At 32.2% G+C, this 19,264-nt stretch overlaps 1 protein-coding gene across 1 annotated transcript; it reads left to right on the top strand.

The window, feature by feature from the left end:
- The first annotated feature begins 3,437 nt into the window (after positions 1-3,437).
- On the top strand, positions 3,438-4,682 carry LOC110700110. The gene is made up of 2 exons (XM_021877598.1): positions 3,438-3,978; positions 4,099-4,682. The coding sequence occupies exons 1-2, from the start codon at positions 3,438-3,440 to the stop codon at positions 4,680-4,682; spliced, it is 1,125 nt and encodes a 374-aa protein (XP_021733290.1).
- The last annotated feature ends 14,582 nt before the right edge of the window (positions 4,683-19,264 follow it).

Genomic DNA, 19,264 nt, shown 5'->3' with positions numbered 1-19,264 from the left:
TTTGAATGTAAACCCTTGATTTTTTATTTTTTTTTGGGTTTTGATATTCTAAAACAAAATCTACTATAATTACACTTATTTTTGTGCAAAATAGACTAAAAATCTACTATATTTGGTGGTATTTTTAAATTGTAGAAATGAAATAGAGGAGAACACTGCGAATGTTCCGTCGGAGAAGACGGTTGCTGAACAAATGTTCATTTTCGAAAAATATTCATTTTCAATTTAATAGATGTTCATTATGACATTAGTATATGATCATTTACATTCTTACCTTACATCTACTAGCTAGGGTTCATTATTGAGAGAAGATTACCCTAATTTTGTCTATGATATTTACACATTAATGAATGTTTACTGATATTTAAACATATGTTTATTTGAATATAAATACGTACATGTTCATTCTCATATTGAAAATATCCACATAGACTATAATTATACATGTTTAACTTCATATTAAATTATATGCTCATGAGCGTCATTTGAATAATATACTACATACATTTTCGCTCTAATATTGATAGATGCTTATTCGAATTTGATACACAGATGTTCATTTGTATATGTGTATATTAATCACACATATATTAATGTATGTTCATTCACATGTCAAAAAATGTTCAAAAATAAATTACACATTGTTCATTCATCATAAACCTTTGATGATTCTATTTTAAAATATGATTCTATTTTAAAAAATGTTCAAAAATAAATCACATTTTGTCAGTTTGTCACTTACATTATTTGTGATATATATATGTTCATGTTATTTGTGATAATTTGTTCATTTATATAAAACAGAATGTGCATTTTTGTTTTTCCAATTGAACATTAATTAAATTTGTAATATCAATATAATGTTTATGCATATATATTGATATACAAACACAATATATATTGTAGTGATGTTCTATATAGAGTGAAACACACGTTGCAATAATTTAGAGATGAAAACTCTAAGCCTATATTTATACAGGAGATAATGTCATCAATTATATTGAAAGATAAAAATGAACAACATAGTAATTGGTGGGAATCATATATTGATAGACACTACTACAAAAATGGTCTAAGGTACCACTTTTTTAGCACCGGTGAAGTTAGAACACCGGTTTCTTAGATAAAGAAACAGTATTTTATAGACGCCCGATTTCTTTAGTTTGATGTTTTAATAGTGGGCGAAAATAAAAAAAACCGTAATGTAAGAACACCGGTTTCTTATCTCTATGAAAAAAAAATATAGCACGCGGGAACTCTCACTAAAAATTCCCTCCTAATTAAAAAATCTAGAAGGTCGTACATAAATCATAATTTTTAAATAAAACAAATAATAATAAAAAATTCTTCTTCTTTCAAAAAAAAACTTCTCTTCTAATTGACGACTGTAGTCCGTAGCACTACTCCGCCATAACCGCAAAGATCACCCAGCACTCCTTTCTCCACATTTACCCATTATTGTTCATTGGTCCGGCGGCGATCCTAGTATATATCTCATTAACCCAATCCTTTCATCTTCTTCCATTCAAGATTCAATTCGATAATTGGTCTGAAGTTAGGGTTTATTGAAATTTCATAACTATACTATTGTTAGTAGCGTCACTGCGTCCACCGATCCCACCTACACCACCGTCGCGATAGGTTCAACCTTCTTCCTTGAAGTTTATTATATTGTTAATTAAATTTGGTATGAATTTGCATGTTGTGAATATTGTTAATAAAATCTTAATTTGATATATGTAACGCATGTTGTGACTTGTGTGATTGAATATTATATAAATTGATTACTAGTTAATTTGGTTTGATTGTTACTATGATATACTGTCTGGGCTTTGTGTTTAATGGTCTCGAATTTTTGACAAAATTGAACTTTTGGTGATCAAAATAATTATACAAATTTGCAGTGCAGACCTTCTTACGGTTGGTGTTTAATTGCCCTTCTTGATAAACAAAATCAAAGCCAAACATTGGTGTTTTAGCTATAGGTGAGAGATTTAGAAAATTTTTGATTAAATGAGGATTAAGATGTAAGAGGCTTAATGATGGGACCATTTCCATATTTCTCTAGTTGTTTGCTTATTCAATAAAGATGAAGGTGCTTTATTAGGTCTTTGCTCTGTTTTCTATTTGTAGATTAGAGTCAATAATAACTATCTCCTTGACCATAATTGATTTTGTTTCCAAGAAATTATGTTTTTGGTTCGGCATTTATAATATAATAAGATCTTATTATTTTCTAACATTTTCTTGTAAAATCCTTTGATTTCTTCTATATTGATTGGATAGACAACAAGTTCTTTCTCGTGCGACAAAAAGAATCATCTATACATGCTAAATAATTTACTTTAAAACAGAACTTAATGGCGTTCTTGATTCAAAGACTATTATTGTCATCTTGAACTTTAAATATTTTTTTCACATAATGTTGTAATGACTCTCATATGGCTTGTTAGTTTATAAAATCTAATAGTGTTTTTAATGATTATATCACAAAATATGTTATTTATATTGGCTAACTTAGTGGATCTATGTCTATTAGATATTTGTTTATATGACTGCCTCCTCCCACGAGGGCTATGTGTCTATGTATAATTGTTCCATCATATATGATGGAAGTAAGTGTTCTTTGTAACATTATACCAAACAATAATTAATCCCACTACTATATTCTAAGGAATATTGACAATACAAGCTAGTAGAGTGAGATGTTTTATTTTGATCAAAATTGTGTTAGGAATCTTTTCACGAGCTGCTTACACAACCAGAGGAGTATATATACATAACTTTATATGTTTATAATCACAATGTAGCAAGTGTTGTATTTTTTAAAATATATTTTTATAATTTGCTCTTTATGTATATTATGGCTTATGGCTGCAACCTATCTATCTACAATTAAATCAAGGACCTTTAGTGGGGTGTTTGCATCATAAGCTCTAATGAAATCCAAAGTGGCCTATATAAATATATTATTGTATTAACTTTCAAATTTACTATGAAACAACTTTTTAAGTACTTATTAATTTTTTATGTATATTCTATAATTTTGTTATGCATATAGAGTATAGACCTTATTTTTTTTATGTTTCTTATATTCAGGATCCCATTATTGCTGGGTAACTCATTCGAATCGAGTATATAACTTATTTGGTGTTTGGGTGTGCGCGCTTCGATTAGGTGAGCTACATCTCTATATTTTATCTTGTATTTTATTATTGTTTTTCATAATTTTTTGGTGTAACTCGTCACATGTCATGATAAATATGGTATACTTATCTTAGATTGTTGCTTATTAGTTGTTTGTAGATACATCATAATAATTCAAATTTGTGTTGGCTTAGTATTCATTCTTTATTTTTTGCTAGGCAAATCCCTTAATAATGTTCTGTAAATTTGTGCATGCTATGTTCTTTATCATTAATTATGTGTTTGTAGAAATGGATCGTAGTTGGATATCAACGTCCAAGCCGGGTGACCCACAATATGAAGTTGGAATACGTGAATTTATTAATTTTGCAATGAAAAATGCTGGTGATCGATCTAAGTTACCATGTCCTTGTTTCAAGTGTCATAATTTTTTGTATAGACTGCCCGATGAAATTCTTAGTCACTTAAGCAAAACGGCTTTTGATAGAACATATACCATTTGGAAATGGCATGGGGAAACTAATGAAGGAACTTCTACAACTGCTAAAGGAACACATGATGATGAAGGTCTTAATCATAATGGGGGCAATAGGTTAGAGGACATGATGCGAGTAGCCCAAGATCAGTTCAATGAAAACCCGACCACATTTGAGAGGATGTTAAGTGATTATGAAAAACCCTTGTACCAAGGCTGTAAGAAGTATACAAGATTATCAGTTGTATTGAGATTATATAATCTGAAGGCAGGTCATGGTTTGACTGATAGCAGTTTTACCGACATTCTTGAGTTAATAAAAGACATGCTACCAGATGAAAATGTCCTTCCAAGACGTACATATGAGGCAAAAAAAATATTGTCCACAATGGGGTTACCCTATGAGAAAATCCATGCTTGCCCTAATGATTGAGTACTTTATCAAAATGATCTTGAATCATTTAATGAATGTCCAGTGTGCAATGTTTCGCGTTACAAGAAGAAAGAAGGGGTGCCAGCTAAGGTGTTGTGGTATTTCCCAATAATTCCAAAATTTAAACACTTGTTTTCACATGCGAGTAATGCAGAAAAGTTGACTTGGCATTCTGAGGGGCGAAAAAAAGATGGGAAACTTAGACACTCAGCCGACTCCCCTCAATGGAGGTTTATTGATGCAAAATTTCATGAGTTTGCCAAAGAAAAGAGAAATTTACGCCTTGCATTGTCCACCGATGGTATGAATCCATTTGGTAATCTAAGTAGTAGTTATAGTACCTGGCCGGTAGTTTTGGTTACATATAACCTACCTCCTTCTTTATGCATGAAAAGAAAGTACATGATGCTATCCTTATTAATTTCTGGGCCAAAACAACCTGGAAATGACATTGATGTATACTTGGCGCCCCTTATTGATGATTTAATGACGTTGTGGGAGAAAGGTGTAGAAGCGTTTGATGCACATCGAAATGAAATGTTTAATTTGAGAGCTATGTTATTTTGCACCATTCAAGATTATCCAGCTTATGGTAATCTTTCAGGGTATACAGTGAAAGGATGTTAATTCGGATGAAATACTACAAGAGGGGGGGGGGGGGGGTGAATTGTAGTATGTTCCTAGTGCCTACTTTTCACGGAATATAAAACTGATTGCTGTTAGGAACTTAGACAATGCAAAGCGGATTTTACGAGGAAACCATCCAGGGCCCAACTGGAAGTAAAACCTCGACCCTACCTTAGGGATTTCAAGCCAAACCAATTCACTATAATAGGGCAAACACCAAGTTACAAACCTATTAAGTGACAGACCTTTACTCACAAGTTCCTGACTAAACTTGCTACACGATAAGACCCTATCTTACCCAATCTAAGTCCCAAACTTAGATTCACTCAGCACTCCCAAAGTGCCTACACTTGGCCTCTCACTAGAAGCTCATTCGGCTTCACCCTAGAAGCTTACACATTGCACTCTTCTAATACAATATTATAAAAACGAGAATCCTCACGAACTCTCACACCCCAATACATAAAACACTCAAAACCCTTTTTCCTAATTACAAGATCTCAAAGAATAACTCTAAATACATACCAATGAATAAAGAGATAAAACTAATATGCTGGACACTTCAAGATCTGTCTGGAACTTACTGGACGAACTGTAACTGGAACCTGACTGAACTTCGACCTGGAGGTTTGACTTAGTTTCGTGGTGAAGGATGAAACCATTAAGCACGACCACTAAGCTTTACCAGCCTCGACTTTGAATGAATACATATGAGCATATTTATAGTACACCCAAATTATTCTTTTCGTAAAAGATAAGTTTTATTAAAAGATAAAAATAAAAGATATTTTCCAAAAATAAGTTTTCCATAAATATATCTTTTGTTAAGAATATATTCAATCAATAATAATAAGATATATTTACCATAAAATCAGATTTTATCTAAATCTTATATTTTCCAAATATACTAATATATCTTACCATATCTTTTCACAAAAGATATAATTACTATAAAATTAGATTTTATTTAAAACTTATTTTGCTGAAAATATTTTCCAAAAATAACTTATCTTTTTCCACAAGGATTTATTAGAAAATAAATATCTTTATTCTGTAAAACCAAGTCCTTAAAAGATATTCACGTGGTAGATAAATATATATTATTAAATTCGACTTGTGACCTTTAACGACGTGCAGACGTAAGTTCCAATTAGGTTTCGGAACTCTGACAGTCTCTGAGTTCCTGACAAGTCAGTAACTCTAATTTCATTGACTATCATGAGTTCACCTGGTTCTTTAGACTTGTTCCAGACTGACTTTTATGTCGAACATACTTACATGAATCCTAGAGCGATATACTTCGATTTCTTCGTCTTCATGTTGTTTCTTTGAAACTCTTGTTCTGGAATCTTGTAGTATTGATGTATTCTAGTTCTCGGGGCAAGTTCCTGTTAGGGAACTTAGATAGTTCTTGTTAGAGAACTAAGTTCCTGTTAGGGAACTCTTCATGTACCTGTTAGGGAACATGGAATCTTCATGTACCTGTTAGGGAACATGCTCCGGCTTTCGTGGGAAAGCCTGCCGAAAGTTCCTTCTGGATCTTGTTAGAGAATACCTTCAGGTTCCTTCGTGGTTTGGTTCTCATGGGAGAACCTGCTTTAGGTTCATTCATTCTCTCTTGTTCCTCTTGAAGTCTTCTATGTTCCAACCCATTGACTTCACCTAAGTCAGTTCCTGTCTTCACATAAACACTTAAGAGAAACATTAGATTGAAGTTTGTTTGTCATAAACAAACTTCAAGTGAGAGAACTAATTAAACTTAAAGCTTATGTGAATACTCCTACACATATACAACTCATGTATTCATAGTGTACTTACCTTATGAAGCTAACATATGCAAACACCTATTTACATAGTTACCTTCATGGTTCTTTAACCATCATCATGTTTATCAACCATAACACTTATCATTGTTCATGTTTCTCTATTGCTTATCATATATTGCTCAGGTTCCTTATATATATATATATGTGACTGCTCAGGTTCCTTGTATCCTGTTCCAAGTATAACTTGTTCTTTCTATACACAACTTAACAAACACATTAGATAGATAATCATCATTAGCTTACAATCATCAAAACCTAATTACTCAACAAAGGAGAATCGCCTTGTCCAGTATGTGATGATGGTTTTAAGGGAAAGTGGTTATCAGCTTCTCATAAGACTGTTTACTTTGATCATCGCCCCTTTTTGCCTATTAATCAAGAGTATCGAAAGCGGAAAAAAGCATTCAATGGGGAACAAGAATTTAGAAGACGTCCAAAAGTCTTGAGTGGTGAGGAAGTGTTTGAAAAGGTTAAAGACATTAAGGTAACCTTTGGGAAGAAACATAAATCAACTCTTCCTACAAATGGATACAATGTTCTGATTTTTGGCCCTTACCTTATTGGAAATTCCTTTTTGTTCGACATTGTTTAGATGTGATGCATATTGAAAAGAATGTATGTGATAGCTTAATTGGCACATTGTTGAATATTAAAGGGAAGACAAAAGATGGTGTGAATGCTCGTGATGATTTAAAGGAAATGGGAATTAGAAGTGAACTCCACGCTGTTGATGGCATTAAAAGATATTTGCCTCCTGCAGCTTTTTCATTGTCACGGAAAGAGAAAAAAGTGTTTTGTGAAAGTTTGGCTGGAGTGAAAGTTCCGGAGGGATTTTCTTCAAATATTCGCAATCTTGTTTCAATGGAAAATTTAAAACTTGTGGGACTTAAGTCTCATGATTTTCATATTTTGATGCAGCATTTGTTACCGGTGGCTATTCGATCAATATTACCTAAAAATGTTAGATATGCTATTATTCGGTTGTGTTCTTTCTTTAATGCAATGTATGACAAAGTTATAAACCCGAAAGACTTAGATCATTGGGAAACTGAAATTGCTCTCATTATATGTCAATTAGAGATGTTCTTCCCTCCATCTTTTTTTGATATTATGATTCATTTGCCCATTCACTTGGTGAGAGAGATAAGATATTGTGGGCCGGTTCATTCAAGGAATCAATGGCCTTTTGAAAGGAAAATGAAAACTTACAAGGGATATGTTAAGAATGCATTTCATCCTGAAGGTTGTATTGCTGAACGACTCTTTTATGAAGATGCTACTGGATTATGTAGTGAATATGTAGAAAATGCAAAGGTTATTGGGAATCCAATATCTCGACATAGTGGAAGAATGGAAGGAAAATAGATCATTGGTCATAAACATCGTGACTTGACTTATGAGCAATGGCATCGAGCTCACACATATATTCTTTTCAACGAAGATGAAGTTGCACCATATGTTAAAAAACATATTACCTTCTTGAAACAGTGCAATCGTACGATGAGTAACAAATCATTACTTAGTGAACATACTAGATCATTTAGCACTTGGCTAAAGGATCAAGTAATGAGAGAGCTTCAGGATCCATCACACTCCATTTCTAAACGGCTAAAGAGTTTAGCTGGAGGGCCCAATTTTAGAGCATCCTTTTACTCTGGGTATGTCTATAATGGTTGCAAATTCTACACTAAGGAACAAGATAAAATCAGTACTATGCAGAACAGTGGTGTAGTAGTTGAAGCCGAAGCTATGCACTTTGCTAGTGCTAAAGACAATCGCCCTGCCTATGGTAAAATGTTGTATTATGGGATCATTGAACAAATTATTGAGATGCAGTACAATGATTTAATAATACCAATTTTTGGATGCAAATGGGTTAACAACAACACTGTAGTTGAATATGAAGATATAGGGTTTACTTTGGTTAATTTTGATAAGCTTGGTCACGAGGAAGATCCATATATCTTAGTTAGCCAAGCAAAACAAGTGTTTTATATGACTGATCCTGCTAATAAAAAAAGGTCGGCTGTTATAAAACCAAGATCTCGGCATATCATTAATGAATATGATGATGATATTGAGTTAGAGGAAAGTTCTTCCACTCAGGTGGTTCAACTTGAAGATGTCATTAATGATCACGGGGATAATAATTTATTGACATGTGCGTGATGACCATAATGAAGGCATTTGGGTTAATAGTGATGATGACAATGTATCTCGAAAGCGTCGTCGTAAAAAGTGACAAGGTTTGTGTAAATAGGAAATTTATATTGTTGTCTCTACGTTAAATTATTTAAATTAAGTATTTGTTTCACTTGATTACATAATATAAATTAATATACTCTCTTATATTGCATTAATAAAGTTTGTGCCTGTTTGATAGTTTGCTTTATTATTTAACTTACTGCATCTTGTAGGCTAATGGCGAGAAAAAGAAAGCAAGTATGTCCACCTGAAGGTGATACAACCAATGGGAATGAAGATGATTCAGATGCTGAACGACTTAGTCGTGAAGATGAAAGGGGTCGTACTGTATTGGCTGCGGTTGGAAAGGCAATTCAAAATGGGCATAAGATCCCTTTAGAGTGGGAACCTATTACCAAGATGCCATGTAGAGAACACAAACTTACTTTTTCCACCTACATTGGTGTAATAGTTCGGGAACGGGTTTGCATCACTTATAAAACATGGAAAGAAGTTCCAGATCAACTCTTAAATGATTTGTATGACAGAATTAAGGTATGATCCAATTATAATCAATTAACAACTTATAAAATTCAGTTGTTTTTTTAGTTGGTTTTAAAATAATGTTTATTAATATTAAGAATAATGAATGATGATGCAGAAGGGTTTTGTAGTGTTAGAAGAGCGTAAACCATATATCTTGCAGCAAGCTGATGACAGATGGAGGGCTTTTAAAACTAGATTGAGAAGAGATTGGGTGTACCATAAAAATAGTGGACGGCTAAGAGAAAATCCACCAAATTGGAAATATCCTTGGATAACTCTGGACGTTTGGAAAAAGTTTGTTGAATTAAGCACTACTGATACGTTTAAGGTATGAATTTCTTTGCACTAAGTTAATAATTAATATATTAATTGCATTAACATAAAGTAGGAATTATACTAGGTTCAGCTTAGTGTCTAATATTTTTTTATACTTTTACTATTGATGGACTAATGTTATATAAAGGCGGTGAGTGAAGATAGTCGAGATCGGTCAAAGCTCAAAACTTCAAGCTATTGTGGAGGCCCACTAGGTTATCAATACTACCGAGATGAGATAGTAAGTTTTGTTATCAAGTTCCATGTTTATGTTAATGCTTAATATTTTAAATATGATGCATTTTCATGGGAGCTTGCACCAATTAGAATGGATTAAAAAACTGTAATTTCACAAAGATAAAAAAATAAAAATAATTAATCGCTCAAATCAATAATCAAGCATAAGAGTCTTGTTTTTCTCATGAGTTAACATTTATCCTCTTTGTTGTATAAAGGGATCATTTAATATCCTCTATATGTATTTTCAGGCAAAGGAATGTTTGGAAAAAGGGATCCATATTGAGCAGGTGCCTCGACATGAGGCTTGGTTGCGAGCCCATTCGCATTTCAAAGACGAAAAATATACTTTTAAGAATCCAACTGATCTAGAGACAACCAATGCAATTGTATGTATTTGTACATGTAGTATGAATTTATGACCATACCAACATGCATTTGCTGCTATTATGCTCCTAAATTTATATGGTTTCTTATTGTTGATATTAGAATGCATTAAAAGGTCAAGTGCAGAGAGGTGAAATTGTTTTCCAGAATCAGCGTGATGATATTTTGGCTCGAGCACTCAAAAAGAAGGAGCATGGTGGTCGTGTCAGAGGCGTTGGATCTGGTATAACAATTAAGCAGTACTTTGGGTTTGCAAAACCAACACCACCTAGCAAATTGCTTAGACAACTTAATTATGTTACGTCAGAGATGGCAATGCTGAAAAACCAAAATAATGCCATAATGTCTTTTTTGTTATCGGGCCAAAACATAGAGGGGGTTAAGCAATTGGTGGCTAGTGGTATTGGTAGCCAAGCAGGTGTTTCAATAGGTCAAGGCAATGGTCAGTGCCAACCTAGCAGTGCTTTTGCTCAATTGTCAAATGCTGCCCAAATTACTAATTCATCTGAATTTGGACTGGAAAGAGATTTTCTTACTAAATTCCTAGACAGGGATGTTAGTCAAGGTGGTGAAGGTGTCATAAGTTCTCATGGTATACAACACCCTCCATCGCAAGAATATCTTGAAACCCCAGACATTCAACCTCATAGTAAAGAGCAAGAAAATGAGCCAGAGCCCTATCAAGTTTCTTGGCCCGAGTATGCCAATGCTGAATCTTCCCAACATGTATACACTAGTGTTTCATGGCCCGAGACATATGATAAACTGCCTATTAGCAATCTTCCTGAGGTATTATAACTATCATTTACTACTACTACTACTACATAATTACATCATTTTATAAAGTTGTCTAAATTGGTGATGCATTAAACTAACCAGAGATGTGTTTCATACTTGCATTATCCTGCAATAAATTAGTAGAAACAAGTTTGTATTGGTTTTTTAAATTGCACCCAAAGTAATAGACAGTATTTACATTAAATGAAATTTATTTTCTTTCTTGGTGACACCTTTAACATAGCTAACATATCTCTATACTAAATGATATACATGTATGTAAATAACAAGGGTATGCATGATTGCTGCTTGGCGATTGAAGAAAACAAAGGAATTCAGATTGTTGCAACATTAGTGGTTGAAAATCATTTTTTTGATTTGACCACTGGTAATCATCGAGTCTCTATACTAGAAGATCTTGTGCCAACTGCATTACTTCCTTGTCCTACTCAAGATTTCATGTATGTATGTCAAGCAAAGGAATCATTTGTTCCATGGACAACTCGATTAATTTTCCCAAAGAAAAAGGTATTCTTATTTAGTTTTTGCCAGTGAAGTCATTTTTTTTACTTACAATAAACACAACAAGTGTGTTTGCATATGATTGTAAAAATATAATTTATATCATCTCATCTAATTTATTTGTTTACTTTGTTGCACAAAACACTTAAGGTTGATAGTCAGGTTAAAGATATGGAAAAAACCCTATCTCAAGATTTCCATCCACACAAGTATCATCCAAAAAACAGTATAACATCACTAATGAAGATTGTGCCATGGTGACCTCTGGTTTATCAGAAGTTTTTAAGAAGGAAGCTATGGGAATGAGACATAGAAATGAGACCATATTTTTAACAATCCCATTTAGTGTGTTTCACAACGAGATTGTTGTTCGTCTTGATTACAAAGAGATGTTTGATTGGTGCTTCCAAAGAGAGGTTGGAGCATCTCATATGTCGATTTTCATGAGGTATGTGCCTAGATAATTAACATTAGTTTTTCTTTCATATTTTTTTATGAGGTATATGCCTGTATAATTGAAATCTATACATTTTATATGCAAGGTACTTGAGCGAAGGGCGTAAAAAAGAGAGTATATCAGGGGTGTATGGTTTTCGCGACGTTAATTTTATTTCTCCGCTAACCCCGACAGAAGAAGGAGCTCGATCTGAATATCTATGTAATATTTTTGGGTGCAATGGTGGCAAGAATATTAACCAACTTTTTTTTTGCTCCGTACCATGATCAGTGAGTGATGTTTAACCCCTTTTGTCTTATACTTTTTTGTATATCGATCTTTGGATAAACTAATGAGCTATATATAGTCAACATTGGAGGTTAGCTGTCATAAGTCCATGGCGTGGAACTATATTCTGGCTTGATCCAGCCGGAGCTGAAAATGACATTCCCGAATTCGCTCGTCAAACCATTAACGAGTATGTATATTTCGTTTACAAATATATCTTATGTATAGTATCATCTGTCATCTAATATTTTTGTGAAAATTATGTAGCGGACTTGTGAAATTTAACATTACTCATCGAAAGGATATTAAGAAAATGAAAAAAAAAACCGGCAACTTTGTGGCTTCAACCAAAAGTATGTGATCTACACTTAATTTTTTAAGCACACTATGATCTATATGCTCTGAACAATCAGATTTTATAACTCAATATTTTTTTTATGTTTAACTGTGATATAGTGTCCACAATGATATCAAGACACTAAAGATTGTGGATATTATGTATGCCGCTATATGCAAGAGATAATATCAAGGAGACAACAAGTGGTTCCAGAAAAGGTATATTTTATTATTCACATTTATTTGTGTATACGCCTAATTTAGTACGGCTAAAATATGGAATATCTTTTATTCTGCACAATCTTTGATTAGTATATCAATTAAAAAATGTAAAAGCACTAATTACAAGTGGAAAATGATTGACCTAATAGAAGTTCAATGCCTCAATTAATGTTCTCTTATTACCATATATCAAGCACTTAAATATCAGAAGCAAAACTTCTAAGTAGTCACTTTACAAGACTTTCTGCTGAATTTTGTATTAAAGATATATATAAGCTTTTATTTCAATAATTATTTTTGTTGCATGAAATCCAGCTTAAGTAAAAGCAAGAACACACAACTTGAGCTTCTTTTCATGCCCTTATGAAGTTGTGGGTTTCAGTTTTGCATGTTTTATCCTAGTTGTATGTTGTTGTGAATGTAGGTGCAGCTTTATTTAATTATTTAGAAGACTAATGCTTATAGCAAGAATATAATACATTGCCTTATCTTTTAATCATGCACACATGGAGTTGTACCAAGATTAATGATAATATGACCATCCAACTAAGCATGTACTTTATACTTGTATATGTTTTAATGACATGTACTGCATAGCATAATCTCTAAAAATATTTAAATATTCTTGACATGTCTCTAATTTCAGTTATATGACTAATCTAAAAATAATTCATGTTTTGCAGTACTTTCCCCAAGTTCTCGCTACATACAATCAAGTGATTGATGAGAGACGCGATATGTTGGTTACCTACGTTTTAAAGCATAAACAAGTCAACATTGATGTATGGCTGCTGATCGTCAGTGATTATAATTATAATACATATTGGACCATCATATATTTTGGGAATCATGCTTATATCTCATATATGGAGGTGGTAAAATGGGATAGAGCTCAAACTTTGGAGTATTGTGATTTTTTTTTTTTTTTTTTTTTTTTTTTTTTTGCATTGAAAAAACAGATAGCTAGTAAGTTTAGTGGATATTTTTCTTTTTTGAACTTGCTTATAGTAAGTTAGTAAAAACAAATTTGTATATAAAGTTTATTAATTATATTTGATGGAATATTAAATTTTTGAGCCAAATTTTGGATAATTTTACATTAAATTTGAATTCATGCTGTATCAAGTACATAAACAGGTTGGCAGGTTGCAACAATTGTAACGTAAATTATTATGGGCATTTGTATAGCAGGTATAATCCTATATATATATATTTTAAATTTTTTATATTAAATAAAATTAACCAAAGAAACTGGATTTCTTACAGTTGCGGTTCCCTACATTGCTATCTAAGAAACCGTATTTCACATTTATACGGTGCCATAATAATAACTAAGAAACCGGTTACCTAAAATATACGGTTCCTTATCACTAATATGAAACAGTTTATGGATCAACATAGGAAACCGGTTGTATGTAGTAACAGGTTTCTTTAATTCATCTAAGAAACCGGAAATATATTACAGTCTCTTAGGCTAAGAGACCTACTACCTAGGCACCGTGACTTTTTCGGTTTCTTAGGCAAATTTTGCCCGGTCTCCTAGCCTATTTTTGTAGTAGTGAGAAACATGTTTTACCAAAAGTAAGTTAATTTGACATATAACATAATGTTGATTTTCATAACAATGAATACACACATTGAAATTGTAATTTGCTTGAATTACAGATAAACCAAATCAAGAAGCTGAAAATGTTCATTATCAAGAAGTCATATGTTCATTATCAGAATAAAATACGTTCAATTAACGTGACAGTTATAACGAAATACAATAAAATATTCATAACCAAAAAGGCAAATGTTCAGTGTTAAAACAAAATATGTTCAGTTACATATCACTTATCAGAAAAAAAAAATTAAGCTCAAACAAATATATATTGTTTCAATCCAAATTCTTACTTATTATTATTTGTCAACCTATTCGCTACATTAGTGTCAAAATAAGCTAACAACCTATCATACTTAGAAGAAATATATTGACTAGCTACCACGTTGAATACTTTTAACATCTTTTAGAACACTTGGAGGAACTTGAAAATTTCTTGGAACACTTGGACGAAATTGAACCTTTTTTCTTGGCACACTTAAAGAAACTTGGACATTACTTAGAGCACTTGAAGGAACTTAACCTTTTTTTGGAGCACGTACTTGGACAATACTAAATTCTTTCTTAAAAGCATATTCATTGTACCTTTCATAAGCTTCTTGTTCAGAATTAAAATCTTTAAAAAGTAACTTTGATTTAGTTGCTTCTTCATACAGAATTTCATCACTAGCACCCACTGCATAAGTTTTTAAAAATGGACATAATCGATAACAGATATGTACAATACAAAACAATACATATATAAATGATCATTTAGCATTATCAATTTGATCAAAATAATAAAATAAAATAAAGTACTAAATATTTAAAATATAATTTAAATAACTATAACAGAACAGTAGTTTGAATCATAATGATCATTTAGAATTATGGAATTGATCAAAATTATAAAACTACTAAAAAAAACACAAAAACGTATATAAAAAATATAATCAATCACTGAAAAAATCTAATTGATCACAATCAGCAATCATTAAACTAAAAACAACAACCAAACTTGAATTGTATTATAAATCATACTGATCGAAATAAGAGACAAAATTATTTAAAATAAAACTTCAATTCACTTGAATTATAACAGCAAACCAAATTGAACTAAAATAGAGGCTAAATTAATTAAAAGAAACTTGAAAATCAAATAAAATCAGCAAAAAATTTAAAACAAAATAGCTAACAAAATTGAATCAAACAATCGACCAGCAAGCATTAATCGAAATTAGGGACAAAATTGATCAAAATTGAACAGCTCCAATCAGAGACAAAATAACTTCACAATCGCGATCAAATTCGGCAATCAAAGAATGCAACACTTCATTATCACAATCAACAGCTCCAATCAATGATTTATCCATGAATAAGAGGAAAAAAACGTGATTGAAAGAGAAATAATGTTGAAGAAGAGAGAGAAAAAAAAACGAACGAAAAACAGAAAATAGGTTTTGAATCATATATATAAATGACTTGAGAGATAAAAATAAAGTAATAAGAAAAAGGAAACAAAAAAAAAAACCCAGAAAATCAGAAATAGAGTAAAATGACAGTGTATAATTGGGGGGAGTAGGCTTGGCTAAAGGGGGTTGTAGGTAAAAATTTTCATTATTAATGATGTTCAGCCCTATTTCTTTCAATGTTTTATTTGTCCAGTCCGATATCTCTCAACATTTATATTTCCTCTTTCTTCTCTTTTTCCAAAAATAAACCACCATTAATTTGAAGTTTCTCTATTTTCCTTCTTCTTCTTTTCCTCTTCAGTCATTTTTTATTTATTTTCTCTGCACTTTTTCATTGTTGTTCTCTCAATGTTCTTCATTTGTTCATCGTCATTGATTTTTTTTTCTGTATTTATCTTCTTCGTTGTGTGAAAGACTTTAGTCATACTTATTACCGTCGTAAATCAATGATGAGGTCAAAGAATGCTAATAAACTTCCGTTAACTTCCGATGATATTGGTTATTCTAAGTCGAATTCTACTTCTAGGTATACATTTGAACGTTTTTTTTTGTTGATTGTTTTCGTTTTGATTTAGGTTTTCTAGTCGAATTCTGCTTCTGATGATATTTACTGTTGATGTTGTTATATTTGCTTATCATTGATGATTATGTTAATTTTGATGATATTATTTTTTGTTTTACTGGAATTTACTTCTCCGATTGTTTATTATTGTTGTTGAATTTCTTTTTTGTGTTTTATATTAATTTTTTTTAGGTTTTTAGTTCAATTACAACTTTTTATACAATATTGTGTTTAACATTTTATTATTGATTTGCCGAAAATCTCTGAAGAAATCATCGAAGAGAAAGTTAACTGCCGAAACTAGGTTTGTTTTGTCGTTTTTGTAATATATGTTTCGTTTTTAACTATATCCTCTAACTGTTCAGTGATATTCTCTTGACGATTTCCTTTATCGCATAAATGATGTCCTCTATTCTATTGATGATTTCTTGAATTCTATTGATGATGTCTTCTATTATTTTGATAATGTCTTGTATTTCTTTATCTAATTGATGATGTCCTATATTCTGCTATTTATGTGCTCTACTTTATATATGATTTCTTTGTTTGTATTAATTATTTCTTATAGTTTATTTTATATATTGTATTGTATTATTATCTCTAACACTGTATTTTATATTTCAGAAAACAAGTCAAACAATCTTCTGTGAAAAAAGTTAAGTTTGATGTTCCAAAGCCCCAAAAAAACAAGATTTTGATTTGAGGTATTAGATTGTTAAAACATTGTTAAGTGTATTTTTTATATATCTTTTTTCCTTGTCTAATCATTTTCTTGTTTTTATATTTTTTTTGTTCTAGTGATATAACTGCAGATGATATGAGATATATTACAATTTACAGTCAATCTAGTGCACATTCAATGACATAATTTATAAGTCTTTTATCCAAGGAACAATAGTCTGATGTTGAAGAGATTGGGTTTGGTGGACTTTTGTATATGAAATTTTCTAGAGATCTAAATAGATCTTTGTATCAGCCTCTTATTTTGCATTATAATCCTACTGCAAAAATTTTGTTGGTTGGTGATCAGAAGATTTATTTTAACAGTGCTGATTTACACAACGTTCTAGACATTCCTCACACTGCTACTGCAGTTATTGAGTTGTAAAAAAAAGAAGGTAGGTGAAAATCCAAATAAGGATATAATCAAGGAATGGAGAGACTATTTTGGTTTAGACAATGAGGAGGATGCTGAAGTTGTGAAGCCCCATTAATTTTGTTTCTGAAACAACTCCTTTAAAAGGTGAAAAAGTTGGTGACAAAGGTATTTATTTCCTTTGTTGTGTGATATTATATCTTTTATTGCTTTATTGATATCCTTTATTGTGTTATTCATATTGTTTATTGTTTTAATGATATCTTTTTTATGTATACTAATGTAATTATTTTTTGTATCTCTAGCTCCTATATCTTCTGTGACAGAGAAGAAGTCTTCTGAAGATATATCTGAAGAGGAGGCTAGTGCAAAGAGATATGTTCCTTTGGATGTTTTTAAGGCAAAATTTGAGGCTTTAAAGGATAATGAAGATGAGTTTAAGAGAGACTTTGTGGTTTATGCATTGACTAATTTTCTAGCACCTTATATGGTGACAAGTCTCTTAACATTAGCTGTGTTAAATCTTTAAGAGATGTTAATAAAATCAAATATTTTGACTGGTGTGGTAATATTATAAGGGAAATGTGTAGTTCTATAGAGGATTTTCAAAAGTTTTTGGTTGAAAAGAAAAAACAACCCACAACTAGCAGTAAGCATTTGAAGAAGATTGGTGGGTGTTTGCCAGCATTATTGATTGGTTTTGCCAGAATTTTCGTCCAGAAGCTCAAGTACAACAGCTTTATCAAGTTCAACTTGATAATCATCAATCAATGTATCAAACCATTCTTAATAAAACATTGAATGATCTTATTCTCAAAAGATTTTATCTTCATTTCCGCTTTGAATTTTGTATCATAAAGTTGCAATTTGACATCAGTTGATTTCCCAAGCCAGCTAAAAATGTTTTTTTAGCGAAATTTAAGGGAACATTTAATGAGTGTCATTTATGGCACTCATAGGGTAGTCTTTTAGGATGATTTCATCTCCTTTTTATGCTTTCTTATCTTATTTTTGGTCCTTTTTCCTTTAATTCCTTTCTTTCTTTCTTTCCTTGTGTTTTTCGTGTTTTCTTCGTGTTTTCCTTTTATTTGGTTCTTTTTCCCTTTTATTCCTTTCCGTTGTTTGTTCTTGTAGGTACCTAGGATTTGTCTTTGCAAGGGGATCAAGACGGGCTATATTGACTAAGGAAAGAGGAAGTAATCGGCTTGGAAAGGGCTCAGAGAGGGCTCAGAGAGCGCTTGGAGAGGCCTTGGAGAGGGCATCAAGCCCTGCCAGTTTGTCGCGGGCACGGGTACTGAAGGCCACGGGCGCGGCTTTGTATGCACCAAATTGGCAGATTTCGACCAGGAACTCTCTGCGGTCTGGCCGCGGGTATTCTGGAGAGTCTGCTCCATACCAGAGAGACCGCGACCCTCTAATCACCCTTTGGGAGCAGGGGATTCGCCGCGGTTTTGCCGCGGGCGCGGGATAGAAGACCCACGGGCGCGGGTGTTGCCGAGAAAGCCTGCAGAGTTTGTTATGGGTTCCGTACCCATTTTTCCGCGGGCGCGGGTTTTATTAGAGAGGGCGCGGGGATCCCGTTTTTCTTCTTTGCCTATAAATACACTTGTAATTCCTTTTTGAAGATAACTTTTAGATAATTTTCATTAACTTAGTTTTAGAGAGAGAAGTTAGAGAGAAGTTAGAGAGAAGTTCTTGGTATTGGATTTGTATTTCAACATTGGATCAATTGTGCTTGGATTTCTTCATTTTCAATCATTAATGTTAGTAAGAATTTCTTCTTCTAGTTCATCT

Source organism: Chenopodium quinoa, unplaced genomic scaffold, assembly GCF_001683475.1.
Source record: "Chenopodium quinoa cultivar QQ74 unplaced genomic scaffold, ASM168347v1, whole genome shotgun sequence".
Lineage (NCBI taxonomy): Eukaryota > Viridiplantae > Streptophyta > Magnoliopsida > Caryophyllales > Amaranthaceae > Chenopodium > Chenopodium quinoa.
Note: the sequence above shows the minus strand (reverse complement) of the source record. Positions and strands in the feature narration are given on the sequence as shown.